Source organism: Sus scrofa, chromosome 1 (genome assembly GCF_000003025.6).
Source record: "Sus scrofa isolate TJ Tabasco breed Duroc chromosome 1, Sscrofa11.1, whole genome shotgun sequence".
NCBI classification, from domain to species: Eukaryota; Metazoa; Chordata; class Mammalia; order Artiodactyla; family Suidae; genus Sus; species Sus scrofa.
The window spans coordinates 89,936,253-89,961,123 of NC_010443.5; the positions used below are offsets into that span (position 1 = coordinate 89,936,253).

General features: G+C 43.8%; 1 protein-coding gene across 1 annotated transcript in view; it reads left to right on the forward strand.

Annotated features, from left to right (window-relative positions):
* IMPG1 (interphotoreceptor matrix proteoglycan 1) overlaps positions 1–24,871 on the forward strand; it is a 150,518-nt gene that overhangs the window by 100,240 nt on the left and 25,407 nt on the right. The window contains exons 13-14 of the mRNA XM_021092283.1: positions 4,621–5,165; positions 9,954–10,173. Coding sequence (XP_020947942.1) covers positions 4,621–5,165; positions 9,954–10,173 — 765 coding nt within the window. The remainder of the gene's footprint in view (positions 1–4,620; positions 5,166–9,953; positions 10,174–24,871) is intronic.

The following is a 24,871-nucleotide window of genomic DNA, read 5'->3' on the forward strand; positions in this document are numbered from 1 at the left end:
GAATGCCACCCTCACACTTTTTGAAAAATTTTATTTTATTGAAGTATAGTTGATTTACAATGTTGTATTAATTTCTGCTATACAGCAAAATGATTCAGTTTTATATATATACACCATTATGGTTTATTACAGGATATTGAATATAGTTGCCTATGCTCTACAGTAGGACTTTGTTGTTTATCCATCCTATCTATAATAGTTTGCATCTGCTAATCCCAAACTCCCAATCTACCCCTCCCCCACCCACCTCTCCCTTGGAAACTACAAATCTCTGTCTGTGAGTCTGTCTCTGTTTTGTAGATAAGTTCATTTATGCCATATTTCAGATTCCATGTATAAGTGATATCATATGATGTTTGTCTTTCTCTTTCTAACTAACTTAGTATGATAATCTCTCAGTCCATCCATGTTGCTACCAATGACATTGTTTCATTGTTTTTTATGGCTAATATTCCATTGTTACTTCTTTATCCATTCCTCTGCTGATGGACATTTAGGTTGTTTCCATGTCTTGACTGTTGTGAACAGTGCTGCAATGAACATAGGGGTGAATGCATCCTATGTTTTCTCTGGATAGATGCCCAGGAGTAGGATTGCAGTATCATATGGTAGCTCTATTTTTAGCTTTTTTTAAAAAACCTCTATACTGTCCTCTATAGTGGCTGCACCAATTTACATTCCCACCAACAACATGGGAGGAGTTACCCTCATACTTGACTGATAGTATAGAACTTTCCTCTGACCATGCTGCCCTCCCAGCTAGCTGTTCCTAGAATGTGAAAGATCTCCTTCCTTTGGCTTTTTTGTTTGCATTCGCCAAACTCTCACCTCCTTCAGGTCTTGCTCACATACATAGTGTATTCTCAGTGACCACCCATAGAAAATTGCAAACCCGGCATTCCCATCTTCTTTCCTGCCTCATTTTACGTCATTGACTCTTATCACCACCCAGTGTATTTTACTTTATTTTGTCTTCCTCCACTAGATGGTAACCTCCTTGGGGCCAGAAACTTTCATCTGTTTTGTTCACTGATGTATCTCAGTACCTGGAATAGTGCCTGGCACATAGTAGGCTATCAATATCTCCTTGGTGAGCCAATGAACAATAAGCACATATGTTCTATTTCAACAATATACCAAAAAGGAAGATAACCTTTTTTATGATAAATAAGAATGGATGTGTTGATCAATAAAGAGAATAAAGAACTTGCTAGTCGGTTCCCCTGAAGATCTAAAGGAGATCGTGGACCTTTTGTTTTTAATTTTTTTTTTATTTTATTTTTTTATTTATTTATTTATTTATTTATTTATTTATTTTGTCTTTTTGCTATTTCTTGGGCCTCTCCCGCGGCATATGGAGTTTCCCAGGCTAGGGGTCCAATCGGAGCTGTAGCCACTGGCCTACACCAGAGCCACAGCAACGCAGGATCCGAGCCGCGTCTGCAACCTACACCACAGCTCATGGCAACAACGGATCCTTAACCCACTGAGCAAGGCCAGGGATCGAACCCGCAACCTCATGGTTCCTAGTCGGATTCGTTAACCACTGCGCCACGACGGGAACTCCTAATTTTTTTTAATTAAAGTATAATTGATTTACAATATTGTGCCAATTTTTTCTGTACAGCACAGTGACCCAGTCATACAGCTCCGATTTGACTCCTAGCCTGGGAAACTCCATATGCCCTGGGGAGGAGCCCAAGAAATGTCAAAAAGACAAAAAAAAAACAAAAAAAAAAAAAACAACCATAATTATTTAGAAAATGTTTATAAGTGGTGGTAAGGTTTGGATGATATTTTTATTTTGAAGGAATTCACTTAGTAGTTTCAATATCAAAGCAAGAGAGGGAGTTCCTATCGTGGCTCAGCAGAAACAAATTTGACTGGCATCCATTAGGACACAGGTTCAATCCTGTGGGTCAAGTATCCAGCGTTGCCGTGAGCTGTGGTGTAAGTCGCAGACTGGCTTGGATCCCACATTGCTGTGGCTGTGGCATAGCAGGCAGCTGCAGCTCCTATTCAACCTCTAGTCTGGGAAGCTCCATACACTGTGGGTGCGGCCTTCAAAAGACAGAAAAAAAAAAAAAAAATCAAGGCAAGAGAGAGAACAAGGAATTTTTAAAACCACATTTAAGGGAGTTCCCATTGTGGTTCCAAAGGTTACCAACCTGACTAGTATCCATGAGGATGTGGGTTCAATCCCCGGCCTTGTTCAGTGGGTTTAGGATCCAGCATTGCTGTGAACTGTGGTATAGGCCACAGATGTGGCTCAGATCCCACATTGCTGTGGCTGTGGAATAGCCCTGAAGCTCTGATTGGACCCCTAACATGGGAACTTCCATATGCTGCGAGTGTGGCCCTAAAAAGCAAAATAATAATAATAATAATAATAATAATAATAATAATCACACTTAAGTAGGGCTTCTAGATTCAGCAAAGAAAAATACAAGATACCCAATTAAAATCTGAATTTAAGATAAACAACCATGTTTTACTATAGGTATGTTTCAATAGGAACATTGTATTTTATCTAGCACCCCTACCTTTAAATAACCAACTGTTCTACCAGTGAAATAACTTGGATGGGTTTATGGTGAATGTGAATGTGAAGGTGAAGATGCCACAAGGGAAAGAGACATGAATCCATTTTTGCTGGTTGATGACATAAAGCAACAAGCTGCTTTAATCTGACTAAAGTCCCTATAGTGAGCAAGGTGTGAGTAATGGGTGTTGGCCTAGAGCAGAGTGAAGACACCTGTCATTGGACTTCTTCCCCAACTTGATCTTCTCATAAAGTGCAAAGATACCACCATAAGAACACAGATTCACATGCATTTCCCCATAGTACAAAGAAGTCAAATCAGATCACTGATAGTATGCGAGGTCTTCAGTTTCTCAGCCCTGATCCCTCCAAGGGTGTGTTAGACAGCTCGGGTCACTATAACAAAACCTCATAGACTGGGTGGTTTCAACAGCAGAAATGTATTCCTTGCAGTTTCGGAGGCTGGAAAATCCAAGAATGAATTACCAGCGGATTCAGGTCCTGGTCAGGGCTCTTTTCCTGGTTAGCACAAAGATTCCTTCTTGCTGTATCTCCACATGGCAGAGAAGGGCTGTGTTTCTGCTGTCTCTTCTTATTTCTAAGAACATGAATCCCATTCACCACAGCCCCACTCTCAGGACCTAATCATCTCCCAAAGACCCCCACCTCCAAATGCTTTCACCTTGGAGATGAGGACTTAAACATATGAGTTTGGGAAGGATGCAGACATTTAATTCATGACGATGGAGAGCTGAATAAAACTACAGGTGAATATCCAGAGAGATCTCATATGTTAGGAAATGCTGATAGTCCGATAGTTAAGTGAATTATAAGGAGACACACATAGGCACCCTCCCAAGGTAAAGAGAAGAGAGAGGGCATCTCTGAAATCTGGTTACCACACACCACAGGCAGGTTTTATTTTAAGAAACTAATAAAAGTAATATGATTCTACTTTTCAAAGCTGTTTATCACTTGGAATTTCAGTTTGGGTGACTGCACTCTAGTAAATTAGCTGACAGAGAATCCAAAGATTATGTCTACATCCAGACAGTCTATTCATCATGCTTAGCATTTGGATTTGAGCACAGCTTTCCTACATGCTTGCCAAAATGCCACCACAGCCAGCACAGAAAGCTCCCTGTTTTGATCTACCTGATGCCTTAAATATTGTCAGTGGCTCCGGATTTAGGTTTATTGGACTTCTAATAACCTGCCAATCTCTTTATCTGAAAATTCATAGAACCACTTTATTAGTTTATAAGTACTTATTGATTTTAATTTTCCACCAAAGGGGGGGTGAACTTCAGTACCTCAGTATGTACTTAAGAAAGCAATGCAAAATGGTTGCAGAAATGATCATGGTATAATCATGTAGGAATGAAAACACCTTTAAATGTTATTAAATATTTAGTTGTACCAGCAAGACAAAGTTCTAATTATCTGAGTAACCCACACCTTCACCCTCCCCAGATCATTTTGCAAATAGGCAAGTGATTCAGTCAGATTATCCAATTTTGGAAAATCATAATTCAAATTTTTTAATTGGTGAAACGACCAAAATGTGATCACTGAAATTCCCCCCAAATCCAATTGCATACAATTTAGGATGGCGTGATTGGAAGGTGGATAAAATTTCTGGGCCAAAACTGCACAGCTAATTGGCTGGGAGGACCAGATGGGGATGGAAGTGTTCTATTCCAACACCATCTGCAGTTTGGCGCCACCTGCTGACCTAGTCAGTTTTTACCACCTGGTCCCTCATGTGCTGTCTCGCTGGGCAGTAATTCCTGAAATTCTGGGCAGTTGGTGCTCTTTTACTGTCTCATGTCCAGAAGTATTGGGCCTGAATAAAAGGTGCATTGTGATTCACCCACTGTCTCCCTAGGTTTGCATACAGGACTGCCTGCCTTTCTGGACCCATGTGGAGGTTCTTGTTTTTTCCAATTTGTTGTTTAAAACATGGTATTAAAATAGTCAAGTCAAATGCTATTTTTCAAAAATTAATTTTAACTTTCGGTTTTCTTTTTTGCTTTCTATTCTTTGGGGATATGCTGGGACATAATGAATTGGTCCAGGAGCTTCCTCCACAGACGGTTCTTGGTCTCCATCTGCTGGGGCCTCCACCTCCCCGTCAGAAACTCTGCCTTCCTTTACTACACTGAGCATCTTCTCTCCGCCTGATCAGAGTGCCACAGACATAATGTCCATTGACGAGACAGTACTAATCCCACGACTAAGCATCCCCACTGATGATTATTCTGCCATCAGCCACTTGGCTCCGGAAATTTCCCATTTGCCTGCATCTTCAGACAGCTGGTTAAGTACCAGCAGCCAAGGTCCAGTCAGAGACTTAGATGAAATGGCTCTCGCTAGCTCTCCCACCTCCCTGGAGGTCCCAGGATTCAGTGGATATGTTTCCACGCCGGATCATTTCCTGGAAGACACCACCTCTGACCCCAATGCACAGTACATCACCACCAGCGCCGTGACCATGGCCACCAGGGGCCGAGAGCTTGTCGTGTTCTTCAGTCTGCGTGTGGCCAACATGCCCTTCTCCACTGACCTCTTCAACAAGAGCTCACTCGAGTATCAGGCTCTAGAGCAACGATTCACACAGCTGGTGAGTGGCTATGGCTTACCAGTGTGCATCCTTTCTTTCTTGTTATTACTTTATAATAGAATGCTTGGCTATCTCCAGCAATGCAATGGTTGAAAGAGTCAAACCTCTGTTGCCCGTGATGTTCAGCTAGAGTGTTGAGATGGATTCAGGTCCAAAAGGCAGGTCTGTGGTGGACCAGCCTCATGAGGACAAACCTATCCTTAAGATCATTTCACTACAGCGCCTCCTAGTTAATTTTCCGAGGAATAATACACAGCCCGCAGGACCGAACTGGGAATATATAAACAACATAAGCAGACTTTTCCTAAATTATAAAGCCATATGCTGTTTTCCAGCCATCCGACAAAAGCGTTCAAGGCTAAAATGGTCCAGCACAAATGAGGCAAATAGTTCCAGTGTGAGAACTTTTTTAATTCCCCTAAAGTTCTGGCAAAAAAAAAAAAAAAAAAAAACTAAATGGCTTAGCATCCCAAGCTCTAACCAAAACAGTGAGAAGATAACCATGATGGCATATAACTTTGATTATAAAACACCCCCCAAACTCACACGTTTATGTTGATTGTACATGTCTGATAAATGTCCAATAAGAAATACATACACATACAAAAAAAAAAAGAAAAAAGAAATACGTACACAGGAGTTCCCATCATGGTGCATCGGAAACGAATCAAAGAACCATAGGTTGCAGGTTCAATCCCTGGCCTCGCTTAGTGGGTTAAGGATCTGGCATTGCCATGAGCTGTGGTGTAGGTCACAGACGTGGCTCAGATCCCACGTTGCTGTGGCTGTGGCATAGGCCAGGACCTGTAGCTGCAACTGGCCCCCTAGTCTGAGAAACCCCATATGCTGTGGTGAAGCCCTAAAAAGCAAAAAAAGAAAAAGAGAAATACATACACAGTGAGGAATGCTGAACTATGAACCTCTACACAGTTACAGCCAATTAAAGTACACAGTGCATATCACAAAGATTACAGAATTTCTAAAAATAACAGGAAAAAGTATTTGTAAGCCTCATATAAGTTAAATTATTCAGTAAATTAAAACTACATAAAATGAGTTCCTTTCGTGGCACAGCGGAAACTTCCATATGCTGCAGCAAGGCCCTAAAAACAAACAAAAAACAAAAAGCACCCAGGCATGGTGCCCTGGGGCTCTGTTCTTTAAGGCTGCCCCATTATCTACTCGCCTCTCTTGGGGGAGGGAAGAGATAGCACACAATTTTACCTGGGTTTTTTTTCCAGTTTTTGTTGTTGTTGTTGTTGTTGTTGTTTTTACGGCCACATAGGGAGGGCATATGGAAGTTCCCAGGATAGAGGTCAAATCAGAGCTATAGCTGCTGGCCTACACCAGAGCCACAGCAATGCAGGATCCACGCTGAGTCTGGGACTTTCACCACAACTCAGGGCAATGCCAGATCCTTAACCCATGGAGGAAGGCCAGGGATCAAACTCTTTGAGCCACAGTGGGAACTCCAAGCTCAGGTGTATTAATTAGGGTACATGCTAGGCTGCCATAATGAAAAATCAAGATAGAGTAACTTGAAGTTCCCGGGTGGCTTAGCAGGTTAAGGATCTGACATTGTCACTGCTGCAGATAAAGTCACTGCTGTGGTGCAGGCTCAATCCCTGGCCCCAGAACTTCTGCCAAAAAAAAAAAGAATACAGGATCTCAAATAGAATACACGTTTATTTCTCTTTCACTTGATGGGTGGGACAACTCAGTTCTGCAAGATCAGCCAGGGACTCACACTCCCTCCACCTTATAAATCTGCCAGCCCAGGGGTGTTTCCTCATGCAGTCAAAGCTGGGTCACTGGTACATCCCTTTGGGGAAAGAGAAGAAGCCTGGGGCAAGCAAGATCCTAAGCAAGTGGTACCAAAGTTGCCCACATCTCTTCCTCTCATATCTGATTGGTGGGAACTGGTCACATGGCTACACCTTGCTGCAAGGGAGGCTGGGAAATGTGGTGGCTCCTCTAGCTGGAAGCCTCTTTCTCTTGAAGAAGAGACTGGATGTGGGAGAAGGGACCAGGTGGTTGTCTGCACACTAGGTGAGGACAAGGAATTTCCACCAGAGGTCAAAGTACTGTTAAGACACAAAGAGGAGTTCCCATTGTGGCTCAGCAGTAACAAACCCAACTGGTATCAATGAGAACACAGTTTCGTTCCCTGGCCTTGCTCGGTGGGTTAAGAATCCAGCGTTGCGGTGAACTGTGGTATAGGTCAGACTCGGCTTGGATCCTGCATTGCTGTGGCTGTGGTGTAGACTGGCAGCTACAGCTCTAATTAGACTCCTAGCCTGGAGTCTCCTGCAGGCCAGTCTGTGGCTGGGCTTCATATGCCACAAGTGCCGCCTTAAAAATAAAACACACACACACACACACACACACACAAAGAATAAGCCTAGTCAAAGTAGATAGGAGAAAACAAGAGAGAGCAGGCTGAAAAAAGAAGTTCCACACAGTATAAAATCTCATTTTACCTTCACAATAACTTTGTGGGGACAGAGGTTACTGGGGGGGGGGCCCCTAACATGTGAGTCTGGGTCAGAGTCAAAATTCCAGTGGGGGAGGGGCAGGGACCAAAAACAGCAGGTCAAGGACAAGCTTGGGAGGTTGTAGCTTGTGTCTGCATCCCCTCTGGTTTGCTAGGTGTCGGTTCATGAAAGAGAGAGCTCACTTTCAGGGCCAAGATGACTGCCCTGTTCCTGGCCCTGAAAGGATGGCTGTGGTGCGCAGAGGCAGGCAGGGAACCAGAAGCAAAATTCCCTGGGGCGTGCTTGGGAGATGATGAGTAGAGTTTGGGCACAGTCCTTAGGGAACCACTTTTTCTTCTCCTTCACAATTCAGGTAAGAACACTAAGGTACAACACAGTAGCTAAAGGGCTAAATAAAGGTCTTACCATTAGTTAGTGACTGTTCCTAATATCCTGACTGCTAAGTTCTCTGCTATTTCCACCGTTTGTGTGGATGAAAAACCTCCCGCACAGACAGACAATCTGACATTTACACTGTTGTTTTTCTTTTCATTCTTTTATTTAGCTTGATATATCTTTCTTTTTTCTTTTTCATTTTGTTTAAAGCTTAGTTGATTTACAATGTTTCTTCAATTTCTGTTGTAAAACAAAGTGACCCAGTTGTACATATATGTACATTCTTTTTTTTTTCATACTATCTTCCATCATGTTCCAACCCAAGAGATTGGACATGGTTCCCTGTGCTGTACAGTAGGACCTCATTGCTTGTCCATTGTAAATGTAATTGTTTGCATCTACTAACCCAAACTCCCAGTCCATCCCATTCCCTCTCCCTACCCTTGATGACCACAAGTCTGCTCTCTATGTCTGTGAGTCTATTTCTATTGTAGATAGGTTCATTTGTGTCATATTTTAGATTCTACAAATAAGTGATATCATATGGTATTTGTTTATTTTAAGAGGTAATTTCAAAATGGTTGCTTTGCAAGGAAGTCCCATATACTAGGTGCAGGCCAATCTGCAGCTGGGCTCAGTTTGGAACATGTGGGGGGTTTTTTTGTCTTTTTGTCTTTTTAGGTCCACACCCTCAGCATATGGAAGTTCCCAGGCTAGGGATCTAATCAGAGCTGAAGCCCCCAGCCGACGCCACAGCCACAGCAATAGCAACGTAGGATTCAAGCAGTGTCTGCGATCTACACCACAGCTCACAGCAGCACTGGATCCTTAACCTACTGAGCAAGGCCAGGGATCGAACCCTCATTCTCATGGATACAATTCAGGTTTGTTACCACTGAGCCATGATGGGAACTCCTGAACATGTTTTTTTACTTGTTTTTTTTATTTGTTTCATTTTGTTCTGTTTTGTTTTAATAACAGAACTTGCCATCCTTGCTTGGCTGATAGCATTGACCTAGTTTTTATGGTTTTTTTTTTTTTTTTAATTCTCTGTTATCACAATTTGTCATGAAGAAAATCACTGACCATTCATCTCACCACATAGATAAACGAGTGGAAATACAGGACATAATCACTGCAAATAGATTATCAAATAGTGGCAAGACTGACAGCACTAACAGCCTGAACCTAGCCAGAACACAGACAGGGACTTGAACCCATGTGCCAGGACTCAAACCCAGCCTAAACCCAGATTGGGACTTGAACCCACAGTTTTAAATTAGAATCACTCACCAGGTATCTGGACTTACTGAGGGGTAGGTTATTCATGCGTCCTCGCAGAAGAAATTCATCAAGAGACAAAGTGATAGACAAGAAATAGATTATTAAGATAGGATGCTTGTGAGATATGCAAGCAGGCAGGCAAGGAAGCCCTGTCCTGAGGATCAGGTGGGCCACAGTTTTATTATCCAAGGGGAGTGGGGGTTAGAAAAGCCCGCCTCTTCCTTTCTGGGAGTAGTAGCTCCTCCTTAGTATCCAGTCAGCTGAAGAGTGGTCCTCAAACTACTGAACCTGAAGGCAGGCCTCATCCCAGTCCCCACCCAATGACCTGAGGCACTTCTTGAACTTCCACAAATCAAGCAAGCCTGCTGTGTTATGATGGCTTTTTTGAGCAATTTATTAACTGATGGTGATCTCCCAACATCCCCTAGGTTTCCCTCTCTACCTATGATCCTTTACCTGTGCCCACCTCATCCCTATCAGTGGTGTTCTGGTCTCACAGGAAATCCAAACACAAACATAGAAAAAGAGGAACTGAAATGTCTGCCTCAACTAATGGAATGTGGGTAGAAATGGAATTAGCAGCCGCTAAGCACTTAGGACACAGTTAAGAGTAAACCATCTTTTACTTATGCAGCTGGTTCCATACCTGCGGTCCAACCTGACGGGTTTTAAGCAACTTGAAATCCTAAACTTCAGAAATGGGAGCGTAATCGTAAATAGCAAGATGAGGTTTGCTAAGTCGGTGCCGTATAACCTCACCAAGGCTGTGCGAGGTGTCTTGGAGGATTTCCGTTCCGCAGCAGCTCAACAACTTGACCTGGAAATAGACAGCAACTCTCTCGACATTGAACCAGGTAAAAGAAGTCAAGCCAGAAAACTGTGGGAGTATTCTGGTTTTGTTTGTCTGCTTAAGCATGCAGTTCAACTTTAATTGCCCTTGACAAATAACACTTTGGAAGCTATGAATCAACTTAGTAGAAAGTTGGGGTCAAGACATGCAGGTTAAATGTCTCCTGTATCAAAAAGCAAAGAGCAAGCATGCCTCTTGCTTCATAATCTGGGCATTTTGCTTCCCCCTCAGAGCAAAACTTTTGCTGTGCTTAAGGGATTTTTTGGTTTGTTTGTTTTTATTTTTCTTTGTTAGGGCCGCACTTGAGGCATTTGGAGGTTCCTAGGCTAGGGGTCGAATCAGAGCTACAGCTGCCGGCCTACACCACAGCCACAGCAACTCAGAATCTGAGCGGCATGTGCGACCTACACCACAGCTCAAGGCAACGCCAGATCCTTAACCCACTGAGCAAGGCCAGGGATCGAACCCGCATCCTCATGGATCCTAGTTGGGTTCATTAACTGCTGAGCCAGGACAGGAACTCCTTTTTCTTTTTTTAATGTAGCCCCTAGCCAAGCTAATTAACATCCTATCAGAAGTCAAACACACTTTTCCAGAGAACTACAGCCACGTAAGATAACGCCCAGTCAGGTTAACTAGCTATATCACCTCTTCATAGCACAATTTAGAATGAAACTGAGACAGGGTCCTGATGAAAGATAAATAATCATAAGACCAAAACTCAAATTTGGTGAAAAAAGCCACTTTAGTGTCACCAAAGGAAAACATGTCCCTTCCCATATTTTTACCCCAGATGAGCTTCCATGTAGGTAGACAGTTTACAACAAAGCAGAGTGAGATGTGAAAAAATTTAAAGATATGAGGGCTTAGCCCAAAGCTACATAATAAAAAGTAAATATTTGTTCTGGTAATAAAGCAGAGCGTATGTACCAACGTAACCAGCTATGCCCAACTCTTTCCACCTTTAGCTTCAAAATTCTGGAAATTGTCCCAATTCCATGGAGTGCAAGGGGCAAGGCTCCAAGACTACATGTGAGCCAGGTTCAAAACCAAGCTTCTTAACTGGCTATGAATTAATGAAGTGGATCCTTAACATTCGCCCTGGCTTTCTGCATACTAACAAGAAAGCAGAGGGGAAGGCCTTGGGCAAAATGCAAACAAATAAGGCTCTGTTGGGAGACAGAATAGAACTTGGAGAAATTTTAAGAAAATTGACTCCTACTTTAGTAAACAAGATTATTAAGAAGACAGAGAGCCTGAAGACACTGAGCCCATGAGCACTTACCTTTGAACATGGGCGGCTGAGCAAGCCCTCTGGATCCTTCAAGAAATCAAAGAGCTTCGAAACACTAGTAAGATACTGCCTCTTCTCCAGGAAACTACCAGGAGGGCCCTGCCAGTTAAAATCAGGAGACCAATTTTTTTTGTCAATTGGAAATGAAAACAGGAACATATATAGGGAGAACTCAGAAAGCCTAAGAGAAGCAAGGGCCCAGCTCTCTCTTTCATCATCCTTGGAGGAGTTGACCCATCTGACAATCAGAGAAGGTAAAGTAAGGAGCTAAAGCTGAGGCAGGGGAAAACTCAGGTGGCTCTTAGAAAGAATTCAGGAAGCTGATAGTGCATTTGCCAGGGATGAGTAAAGGATCCTGGTGATGCTGGAAGGAAGCACAGGCTAAAACAATAACCTCAAAGGGCCACGGTCCTGGGACTTGAGTCCTGTGTAACAGTAGCACTCAGTCTCCAAACTGGGAAATGGAGATAGTGATAGTCGTGAGGATTAAAAAAAGATATTTGGAGTTCCCATCGTGGCGCAGTGGTTAACGAATCCGACTAGGAACCATGAGGTCGAGGGTTCGGTCCCTGCCCTTGCTCAGTGGGTTAACGAGCCGGCGTTGCCGTGAGCTGTGGTGTAGGTTGCAGACGAGGCTTGGATCCCGCGTTGCTGTGGCTCTGGCGTAGGCCGGTGGCTACAGCTCCGATTCAACCCCTAGCCTGGGAACCTCCATATGCCGCAGAAGCGGCCCAAGAGATAGCAACAACAACAACAACAAAAGACAAAAAAAAAAAAAAAAAAAAAAAAAAAAAAAAGATATTTACAGCCCTTAGCCTAACACTTGACACATGGTAATTAATATTGTAGCATTATCATTATTAACTTGACTTCATAATTTGTGGCCTGAGGAGGCTACCAGTAGGAACAAGAAAAGTAACAGGATAAGGTATTTGTGTGGAGGTTGGAAATGAAATTATTTTCAGTTTCTCGTCACCAGTTCAGCCAGCTATGTAGCTTCTCCTCTAAGCCAATAGCAATAGAAATGAGATGGTGTTGGAGTTCCCATTGTGGCGAGGTGGTTAATGAATCTGAGTAGGAACCATGAGTTTTCGGGTTCAATCCCTGGCCTTGCTCAGTGTGTTAAGGATCTGACGTTGCCGTGAGCTGTGGTGTAGGTTGAAGACGCGGCTTGGATCCTTCGTGGTGGCTCTGGCGTAGGCCTGTGGCTACAACTCCAATTAGACCCCTAGTTGGGAACCTCCATATGCTGAGGGAGTGGCCCTAGAAAAGGCAAAAAGACAAAAAGAAAGAAAGAAAGAAAGAAAAGAAATGAGATGGTATTTTAACAAGATCTTCTACATGGGTGATCCAAAACAACCAGTGTTCATCCACCATAGTTCTAACATTTTTGGGTGTTAAGGTCCCTGCCCAGAGGACCTTACATGATGGCGGGATCAAAGCTATGCCTCTTCCTTTAAAAAGACCTTCTTAGGAGCACTTCATGATATGCCACACTTAGTTACAAATTTCTGTGAGTTTGGTCACTAAGGAGAAAGCACCGAGTTTTCCTTTAAATCCCATTTCACTGAATCCTGGGGCCTGAACAGTAGTGAGAGATGTGGAATAGAGATTAATGTAGAGAATTCTAGTCCCCTGGGTGGTCTTGGGCAGTGAGAAGGCCTGCGGTGGTTGGTGCTGTTAGGGCTGAGCTGCTGCAGCCTCCAGAAAGACAAGCAGCCCCATTAAATAAGTATTCAGTGACACTTGTTAAAGATGCCAAGGAAGACTTTATTGCAGGGGGACCACAGAAAAGGCTGCAGAGAAGAGAGACTGAACTCAGCTCTAAGCAGATCATGTGCAAGTGGGAATTTATAGCCAAGGAGAAGAGTGGGTTGGGGGACAGAAAATTACTAAGAAGGATCATCAAGTATGAGAATGGATTCTGGCTAAACTGACCTAAAAGGATTCTTGCTGAAGGCAGGCCAGAGTGATTAGACACCACCTGGGAGAAGACAGAGACCTAGAAACTTTATGATCAGACATGGAAGATGGGCCATTCCAGCCAAACCAACTTGGCATCATACATGCTAAAATTGGACAATGAAAAGACAAACAGAATTTTGAAGAGTTGAGCCTGAGCTGAAACTTTCAGGGGCTCCCAAGTGGAGTCTGATCAAGGAAAAAAATCTTTGTCAACACAAGAGCCAGAGAAGCAGGACACCAATCACAAAGGCTTGGCGGCTGCAGCACAAGCTGCTGCTGGAGGGTGGGTGGGCTGCTGAGGAAAGGGAATTGACCACTCAAGAGAGAGCAGGGGTCGGGGACCCTGTCAGACACAGAGTCACAAATGCCCGACCCTCCTTCCCACACTGTCCACAGCCTGCACCAGCTCAGGCAGAGGCAGCCTCCAAACCCCAAACTCTCACAACCATTGTTTCTCAAAAGTTCATTCATGCCTTACTTCTATGAATCTGCACGTCTTATCAAACTTCTTGACCTTGAAATGTAAAAGGCTGATCTGAATATTTACAATACCCTGAGGTGTTTTAGCATCCGTTCTCCTGTCCAGTTTTAGTTTGGGGGAAGTATGCACAAAATTGGCATTTTGATTATAGGAGAAGTGGGTGTCTAGATTTTTAAAACACATTAAGGAACATATGCAGATGATTTTCAGTAGTTGTCTATTTTTTTTTAATCTACAAAATGACAGCTCTTTTGCTCCTAGTTTTGCAGCATGACTGGCTGATCCAGATTTCTGCTCTTGGTGGTATATTTGAGTGTAAGCTGTCATGGTGATTGACAGGCAAGCGAATTAAAACGTCCTGCTAGGACAACCAACCAGGGCAACCAATCAATCGTTCTGCCTCTCAGGTCCCTGGATCCCAGTGACAGTAATTACTTCAGCTTCCTAGAGCACAAGGACTCAAATTCCAATCTACATGGCCCCTGGCTCTGTGTTGGCATGGTCTTTTCTCATGCCTGAGGCTCAGCTGATGCTGGGCAGTGCCCATCTAAAGCTCATAGTAAGAGAGGTCACAGCATCGGGGCGCAATTGTCAAGATCCCAGGTAACACTGGAGGGTCATTTTAGCCAGTACTAGAAACCTCCCTGATTCAGGTTTGATCTTGCAAGTATTTGCCTGAAGCCTTTCAAGAAAACTCTCTTTTTTTGATTTTGTTTTTGTCTTTTTGCCTTTTCTAGGGCCGCTCCTGCAGCATATGGAGGTTCCCAGGCTAGGACTCTAATCGGAGCTGTAGCTGCCAGCCTACACCAGAGCCACAGTAATGTGGGATTCAAGCCACATCTGCAATCTATACCACAGCTCACTGAGCAAGGCTAGGGATCAAACCCACAACCTCATAGTTCCTAGATGGATTCGTTAACCACTGAGCCATGACGGGAACTCCAAGAAAACTCTCCTTGAAAGAGCGTGAAAGGGGAACTCTTTTTTTTTTTTTTTTTTTTTTTTTTTTGTCTTTTGTCCTTTTTAGGGCCGCACCCATGGCATATGAAGGTTCCCAGGCTAGGGGTCTAATCGGAGCTAGACCAGCCTACACCAGAGCCATAGCAACGACAGATCCAAGCCCCGTCTGCTACTTACATCGCCACTCACAGCAACACAGGATCCTTAACCCATTGAGCAAGATGAGGGATCTAACCCACAACCTCATGGGTTCCTGTCGGGTTCCTTTCCACTGCACCCTGACGGGAACTCCCAGGAAAGGGGAACTCTTGAAAGAGAAAAGAGGCAGATGCTAGAAATAAATACCTAGCTGTGTCAATGGGAGAGAACCCCAAGAATCTTTCCTTGGAAAATGGTGAAGATGTGCTATTATTTTAACCGTTTCCCAACCAGGAGGGCCAAATACAACAAAACTGGGTTACTAGATGTCTCATCCCTTTGCCCTTTTCTTTTTTTTTTTTTTTTTTTTTTCCTTTTTAGGGCTGCACCTGCAGCATGTGGAAGTTCCCAGGCTAGGGGTCAAATCGGAACTACAGCCACTGGCCTACACCACAGCCATAGCAACACAGGATCCAAGCTGAGTCTGCAAACTATACTACAGCTCTTGGCAGCACCAAATCCTTAACCCACTGGATGAGGTCAGGAACAGAATCCACAACCTCCTGGATCCTAGTTGGATTCTTTTCTGCTTCGCCATGATGGAACTTCCCCCTTTGCCCTTTTCTTACCATCTTCTTGGGAGAAACAACTTATATCTAAGAGGACACAACCCGAGGGTCTCCCGCCTGATGTCCAAGGTCCCCAGTCCAGGAGCTGCCAGCCCAACCACCCCTGCCTGCCCCAGCCCCCAAATATGAAAAGCATACTGTCCTACAAATAGATAGTGAGCATATGTCAAAGTTTTATTTAACTTCTGAATCAGGAAATGGTTAGATGACAAATCTGGCTTAAAGAGGCTATGGAAACAAGGATGTTATATAACCAAGGACAAAAGTAAAGGATGAAATCCAAATACAAAACAGAAAATACATTCACTGTATCTTATCCATTTTCTACACGTTAACTGCTAACTTTAGAGAATGTAAAACACCATCAGCAATAGTAAATAAGTCAAAGCTGCTGCCTTCTAAGAGTCAGAAAAGTGTTTTTTTCTTTTCAGGGCAGCAACTGTGGCATATGGAAGCTCCAAGGCCAGGGGTCAAATCAGAGTTGCAGCTGCTGGCCTACACTGCAGCCACAGCAACACCAGATCCGAGTCAAGTCTACAACCTACACTGCACCTTGCAGCAACGTTGGAGCCTTAACCTACTGAGCGAGATCAGGGGTTGAACCCACATCCTCACAGACACTCTGTCAGGTTCTTAACCCACTGAGCCACAACAGAAACTCTAGCAAGGCCAGATAGCAGATATTTTAGGCTTTGTGAGCCAAAAGGTAAAATGGAGGATATTATCTTAGTGCTTATATAACCATTTGAAAACCTAAAAACCATTCCTAGCCGGCAGGCTATAAAAATGCAGGCAGCTATCCAGGTCAGCCCACAGTGATCCCTGTTTACCAGGTGGCTTGTTAATGTTCCAGGATGATGTGGAAGGTCATGAGTCAGGTTTTCTTCTTATTTCCAAATATTGTGATTTTTCTTATTCCACCAAAGTTTTCCAAGCCTCTTATCTCTCGGGTCCTTCTCTTTGCTGTCACAGGAAAGCTAGACATTAGATGGTGCTGCAGTTATGCTGTAGGTTCCTTCATACCTTCAGGAAGCATTTTTGGGCTGTCTGCCCTGAGCCAGGCATTCTTCTAGGCACCAGGACCCAAAGATAGATGGGGCCCATCTCTCCCCCAGGGAGCCATGTGCCAAAAAGAGAAACAGAGGCGTGTACAAAAGACTGTCAGAGAAGCCCTAACACTGTTCCAGAAAGGGCAGGAGGAAAATGCACACACTTCTGGGTGTGGCAGGATGTTCACTACACTGTGAGAGCAACTCTGGATACATGGAGTAAAGCCTCTCATCCTGGAAGGAAGAGGAAGCCAGAATGAGGCCATATTACCCCAGATGGGTTCCCCTCTTGGTGGGTGGTAAGCCAAAAGACACAATCAAGCCAAAGATGGAGAAAAGGAAGGCTTTATTATTTTCAGCAAGTAAGAAGAACAACAGGGGGTCTTTACCAGAGCGGCAGTTCCCCTACCCCACAGCAAATTGGGCAAGTTTTGAGCTAAGGGTACATGCATATTCATGAAGGGACCTGAGTCCAAGCTTTAGGTGAAGTCGCCAGGGTCAGAGAAGGTCAGCATCATCTTGCCTTAGGTTCCAGTTTATCTGGTGGTTCCAGCTCATCCTGCCTCATGTTCCAGTTATCTCCAGGCTAACCTTTACCACTAAAACAGAACTGGGAGCCTTTACAACTGATGTGATCTTTGCTGTTATTTTTCTTGACTGATAAGTTGTCTATTCCTGCCTTCTTTCGCTCCCTTGAGATTATTAAGGAGTTCCCATCATGGCTCAGCGGTTAATGAATCTGACTGGGAACCATGAGGTTGAGGGTTCGGTCCCTGGTGTTGCTCAGTGGGTTAAGGATCCGGCGTTGCCAAGAGCTGTGGTGTAGGTCGCAGATGCAGCTTGGATCCCATGTTGCTGTGGCTCTGGCATAGGCCAGTGGCTGGACAGCTCCAATTGGACCCCTAGCCTGGGAACCTCCATATGCTGCAGAAGTGGCCCTAGAAAAGGCAAAAAGACAAAAAAAAAAAAAAAAAAAAAAAAGGATTATTAAATACTTAGACCTGTTCAAGGTGGCCAGGCTTAGATCACAAAAAGGCTTCAGCCAAAAATGGCTTTTCTTATGTCAGGAAAGCCAGGCATGGTTCTCTTTCTCCTGGAACCCCTACCGTATCTGTTTATACCAGCTCATTAAAGCCATTTCAATCTATTTGCATCACTTTGGTATCCTATTGTTCTCTTCTTTCTCCCTCCCTTTTTTTCCATGATTTATGATCTTTCAAATTTTAATAAAATTTTGTAAATCTCAAAAGTCCTCAAACTAAGTACTTAAAGAATTCTGAAGATTATAAAATAAAAACATAGAGTTTATCATTCATAGGATACTGAAATTTTAGAAAATACCTAGTAAAAAATATGTAAATAGTTCTGTTGCTGAAACTCCACCTGTGTCCATCAGTGCTGAATAGAAGCACGGAGACAGGGAGTTCCCTTCATGGCTCAGTGATGAAGGAACCTGACTAGGATCCATGAGGATGTGGATTCGATCCCTGGCCTCACTCAGTGAGTTAAGGATCCAGCGTTGCTGTGAGCTGTGGTGTAGGTCACAGATGCGGCTCAGATCCTGCGTTGCTGTGGCTGAGGCTCTTTCCTAGTCTGGCAGCTGTAGCTCCAATTCAACCTCTAGCCTGGGAACTTCCATATGCCACAAGTGCAGCCCTAGAAAAAGAAACACGGAGACAGGACAGAAGGCAGGAGGCAAAGGAGAAAAATATAGCTTTTTTTTTTTAGGGATGATGCCCTAAAGATTGTGCCCTCCTTTGAGAGAGAATTAGCGGAGATTTTATAGTACTGGGAATGGAGAACAGGGCCACAGATAAGGGTGGATGCAAGCTTTTATTCTTCAAAGTTGGTGTTTAGTGGCCCCAGGCCTGGATCTGGTGGTCCTCCTTCTTCCGAGAATGAAGGATGATTCATCAAGTAGTTCTTCCATTTGTTGGGGGTTTTAGTTCTGCAGAAAGGCTCAAAGATATTATGTATATTCCTTAAGGGGGAACCAGGACCCTGGCCCAAGGCTTCACTCTTGTCGGTGACTGCTCTCTGCATCCTCTCCCTTCCCTTATCAACAACTTGCTCTTTGGAACTCAGGGAAGGTCACAGAGGCTGAATGAGGCCCATTTCCTAAAATGGGAGAGAAAGGCTTATGCTCAGGAGCCTCAAAGGGCCCTGCTCAATTTCAGTTCCAAAGAGGCACGTACATTAATTCATTTTTTAAAGTTTAAGGGCAAACATTAATCCAAGTACCTTAAAGATATAAAAATACTCCAGCAATATTTGGGGGAAAAGCAGTTTTATATAAATGGATATTAGGAGATTGATCTCTAGCCTGTGAAGTAGGTGCCTGGAGGTCCTGGGTTAGGCCACAGCTGAAGGATGCATTTGGGTGAGTGAAAAACAGGTGAAGGTCACTGAGGTTGACAGTTCAGAGCTGGTTAGAACCCTTCATAAAAACCATCTAGTGGAGTAGCAAGAGCAAGAGATACATTCTCTTGAGACTGAGATGATAAAGAAAATGAGAAAGCCAGAGTTCCTGTCGTGGCTAAGCAGAAACGAATCTAATTAATATCTATGAGGATGTAGGTTCAATCCCTGGCCTCGATCAGTGGGTTAAGGATCCGGCTTTACCGTGAGCTGTGGTGTAGTTTGCAGACACTGCTCGGATCCTACATTGCTGCAGCTGTGGTGTAGGCCAGCAGCTGTAGCTCTGATTCGACCCTTAGCCTGGGAACTTCCATATGCCATGGGTGCAGCCCTAAAAAGAAAAAAGAAAAAAAAAATGAGAAATCCACCATGCCTGTCCAGCTCCTGTTCTACAGCTCTGAGCAATTGAGCAAAGCTCCAACCTACTCTGGAGGTTATTCAGGATAATGACCAAGACCAGCTGATAGGGGGCACTATCTTCCCTGTTGATTACATTTCTTGGAGAAACCCAGGAGTTTACATCTCAAAGGGGCAGAGGAAGAATTTACAATTTTTTTTTTTTCAGGGCTGCACCTATGGCAAATGGAAGTTCTCAGTCTAAGGGTCGAATCAGAGCTACGGCTGCCGGCCTTTAGCTGAAAATGCTGCCTCTGTACACCAGCACCAATTAAGTCTCAGAGAAAAAGTTTTGAGGAAGAGAAAGAACAGCTTTACTGCTTTGCCAGGCAAAGGAGGACACAGCAGGCCAACGCCTCAAAACTCTGTCCTGTCCTGAGAGGGTATAAGAGGGGTTTTATAGGTTTAGCTCAGAAGACAAGGTTATTGATTAAGGTGTCTATATTATTCTTCATCTGTATATCATTCCTGAGTCATCAAATCCAGCATCAGTGAGTCCAGTGATGGTTTCTCGTCTTCAGGTTATCGCTCCATGACTTTCTCTCTGGAAAGATTGCTCACAGGGAAGCGGTGTTAGGGGATGTTCCAATTACAAAAGAAAACACTAGGTGCAATATAACTCTAACTATAAAGTAACCATTAGTAAAAGAAAGCACTTAATCAAGGAAGAGATCATTTGTGAAAGACCAGACACTATGTGCAATAGAACACTAACTAGAAAGTAAACATTGGTAATAAGTTAGTGTGCCAAGTCAGGACACAACGTAAGGGACTGTTTCAACTAGTTTTTAGTTGTAACAATATTTCCTAATCATTAACTCTTGAGTCAGCCTTTTGAGACTGAGGGGAGGCCTGGGAGGCGAAAGGAAGGGCTTTTTACTTCAAAACACAAAGATTTAGGGTCTGGTACACGGTTTCAGGCCTACACCACAGACACAGAAATGTGGGATCCAAGCCACGTCTGCGACCTACACCACAGCTCACAGCCACACCAGATCCTTAACCCACTGAGCGAGGCCAGGGATCAAACCCACATCCTCATGATATTAGTCGGATTCATTTCTGCTGCACCACAACGGGAATGCCACAAGGGAGGTCAGGTCATGGAAATAGGAGGAAGCCTGTGCAAAGTTTAATGGAGCTGAAAGGACTCTTAGGTCAGTCTCAGCGGATGTGGCATTTCTTTTCTGGGCCCCAATTTTATCATATTTATTATATGCAATGCTGAGACAGAACAATTGCTTAGTTCCACGTGCAAAATTTGAAACAAAATCCAATCACATCTTTTTCTTGTGTCTGATGTTGGAGTAGAAAAGTGCTGTGTGACAGAAGGCTGGGAGGGAGAATATTATTGCATGACTGCTTTGTGAGTAAAGAGAAGAAGAAAGATTTAAAAATCCTCCTGAGACTTCCAGGTGAGCTTCTTTCCACACTCAGATCAGCACCGGGATGTCTGGCTGTGTCCTCTAAAGGTGGGTCAGCAGTTGGTTAGGCCAGGTGGCATCTGAAGGGGCACAGATGTGGAGAGAAAAGCCACAGGCAGTTGGTGCTGCGTACAGCCTGCCTTTCACCTTTTGAAATGGCCTGAATAAATGAATCTGTGATTTGAAAAGTATAAACCAATGTTAGAACTATCTGCGATTTATCAACTGAAACACAGAATACATCATGGCTTGCTCAGTATTCTGCCAGCATCCCTGGCAACTAGAGTCGTCTTTCATTTAGGCTGCTATGAAAATTCTTCAGAAGCATGTAGGGCTTTTATGCCAGTTAGCAGTACAGGTTGAAGATTTTAAAAATGCAAAACTACATATAACTTATGCCAATGGCTTCTGTCCCTGAATTCCTAAACATCCTCCTCAAAAACAGGCAGGCCTCAAGGCTAGTAAATGGTAAACATTGAAATTAATGACAGTCTGGCATCCAAGATGTTTCCAGCCAGGATGTGGATAAACAAATTCATTTTCTCCAGAAAGTGCATGATTTGTAAGACTCGTATTTAGTCACCGGCTCTGAGAAGGTGGTAGATGTCATTCATCACAACAGTGACAATAAAAACAGTAATAGCTACTATTAATTGACACTGTTTTTATTTATTTTTTGTCTTTTTAGGGCTGCATCCTTGGCATATGGAGGTTCCTGGGTTAGGGGTTAAATCAGAGCTGCAGCCGCCAGCCTACACCACAGCCACAGCAACACAGGATCGGAACCACGTCTTCAACCTACACCACAGTTCACGGCAATGCCAGATCCTTAACCCACTGAGTGAGGCCAGGGATCAAACCTGCATCCTCATGGATACTAGTTAGATTCATTTCCACTGAGCCACGATGGGAACTCCACTATTTTTAATCTTAATAAATAACAACTCAAAGTTATTATTTTCCCCATTACACAGTTGGAGAAACTGTCTCAAAAAAGTGTAAGTAGCTAACCTTTTACTGGTCACCATCACCAAGTGCTGTGGTTGGAACTCAAAGGCAGTCTTGTGTGCTTCCTTCAACTCTACTGGCTGCCTCTTTAGAAAAAACAGTAAAACTACAACCCTCCTCTTGGCCATGCAGAAGCTGTCTAATCTACTTAGAAAACATGACGATGGGAGTTCCCTGGTGGCTCAACGGGTTAAGGATCTGGCATTTTCATTGCTGTGGCTTGGGTTTGATTCCTGGCCCCAGAACTTTTGCAAGCTACAGGCGTGGCCAAAAAAAAAGAAAGAAAATGTGACAACACACTTCAGTCTAACTCCTCTTAAATGAATTGTTAGGTTCTACATTTCACCAACTGAAATTTCCTACAATATTTTATCATATTCTAGAATGCAAAAAAAAAAGTTCATTCTCAGAAACAAAAGTCCTTAACTTCCATATGTCCCTTTTGTATGTACTATTGGCTCTGTTAGGAGTGTCCCTTCCCAGCTGGGGCAGGTTCAGGAATTCTCCATCCTGGAGACTCTCCCCAGTCTCCCCCAACCCATCTCCTCCACATCTCTGGCTGGTCCCCTAGGGTTCCACTGCTGCAGCCCTGTGCCTCCTGCTAACCCCTGCTTCCATTAGGGAGCCTGGTACAGCTGGACAACTGGATAATTTTCATTCCTTTCCAGAGGTTCAAACTTTGCCTCCTTCCACACCAGAACCACCCCATGGGGCTTCCCTCAGATGCTCCCAAAGCCCTTCAGCCCACCCCTTACTGCAAGTCCTGCAAACCCTCCACAGAAGCCTGGGCCTCAGCCCAGCTGCAGGGTCATCTCCCACAGCCCCTGCTCTTAGGGTTCCCCCTCCATATCCTGGGACACTCAGGCCCTAACATCAACATACCCAGAACACCTCCTTTTGGCAGATTCAAAATGACTGAGAGGGAAAATGATTCTTCAGCCTCCCTTCCTTAGTCATTTGAATAAATATGGTGCCCTTCTGGGAGGTTCATCTGAGACATAATGAAGGGACTTCATCTTCCACACAGCGCCAGATAAGTGTGTATGCCCTGGAATGTTACTGAGAGCTTGTTGTGCTTGTTCTTGAGAATGGTGGAGAATTGAAACAAACCCTAGGTTTCTCACACTGCCTGCCCCTTTAAGCCAGAAGAACCAATGAAGAACTTAATTCCATAGATGTGTATGATGCTCCAACCATGCACGGGGCCCTGAGTAATATATATCAATGAGTATCCCCATCCAACCCTACCCTTCAGCAATAATCCATAAGCAAAACAAATTTGGCCAATAATAAAATAACAAGAAAATGATAATCATGAACTTAAATGTAGGATTTTTTTAAGTTTTTTTAGTCACTGAATTGCACAACAGCTCTGGGGCCCCCAATTTAAAGCTCAGCTGCCTTTTTGCAGGAGGACATCTAGAATAAGAGATTTATATCTGAGCTACTTCAAATACTTCTTTTTATAGAAGTGGAAAGTGAGACCCAAAAATGGCTGTGAATCCACATTCTCAAGGTCACGAACTATTGCCAGAACCAGCTCTACTCGCCCAAGGTGCATTCGTGGAGGGTTCACTTCAGCAGCAAGTGCAGCTGAGCCCAGAATGCTCTCAGGATTGGGGGAAATAAGCTCCATGGGAAGCCCCTGTGTGGAAGATAAGGTCCCTTTGTTATGTCTCAGATGAACTTTCCAGAAGGACACCATATTTATTTAAATGACTAAGGACTTAGCAGCAAGTACTAAATTAAGTGACATGCATGTGTTGATGCCAGAAAGATGTTACCGGAATTCAGGTTCCTGTTCATACAGCCAAATAATGAACTTCACAGACACACAGGGAGCAAGCAAAAAAGTCTTTATTATAGGACTCCCAGGACTGCAAGGGGGGGAAAGAGCCCCCTTCTCTATTGTCTTATAGGAGTTTTTATCCCTTAAAGATGGAGGGGTACCAACATGGGGTTCAGAAAGATGTGGTTTTCTCCCATTGGCCTTGCCCACTTACCTATATCAGTCCTTAACCAATAGGGATCTTAGGGGTAGAAATGTCCCATAAGTCTCATAGTTTCTTTGCCCTTTTCTTCCCATAAATTGAGTCACAGGGATTAGGGATTAATGTCCATCTGGGTGTAGGTACACGCCCTATAGTAAATAAGGCCTGTGGGGATGTTACTCCCTGGAACCCTTAAGCCATAAATGTTAATCAATGGCCATATCAAAGAATGCATCGTAGTCCATGTTCCCACACTGATTCCCTGAGTTAGTATTGGGTCTCACCTTAAAGAAGGGAGCAGTCAGACATGGGGGCTACATTAGAGTCCCCTGGGCTCTAGACCCTTTGCTTTCATGAATATTAATTTTAAATATTAATATTACTTTGTAGAAATATTTTAAATTACATTTTGTGGTTGCAATAGTATAGAGACAAATATATCCGAGTGGGATATTATTCCCTTTTTTCTTCTGCTTTTAAAGACTTTAAAACATGTTCATGAGTCCCTAAAAGTATGATGGGCTAGGAAGTTCCCACTGTGGCTCAGCAGGGACCAACAGTGTCTCTGGGAAGATGTGGTTGGATACCTGGCCTCACTCAGTGGGTTAAGGATCTGGTGTTGCCCTGCCTGCTGCATAAGCAGCAGCTACATCTCCAATTGGACCCCTGGTGGGGGAACTTCCAAGTGCCATAGATGTTGGGGTAAAAAGAAAAAGTATGGGGGGCTAGGCTGTGTGCCCTGTGCCTTGTAAACTACCATTGATTGGGATGGGGTTTGTCACTCTCTGTTGCTCCAAGGACAGGAATGACAACCCCTCCTCCCCACTGTCTACTTAAAAAAATTACACAACCTGGAGTTCCCATCGTGGTGCAGTGGAAACAAATCCGACTAGGAACCATGGGTTCGATCTCTGGCCTTGCTCAATGGGTTAAGGATCTAGTGTTGCTG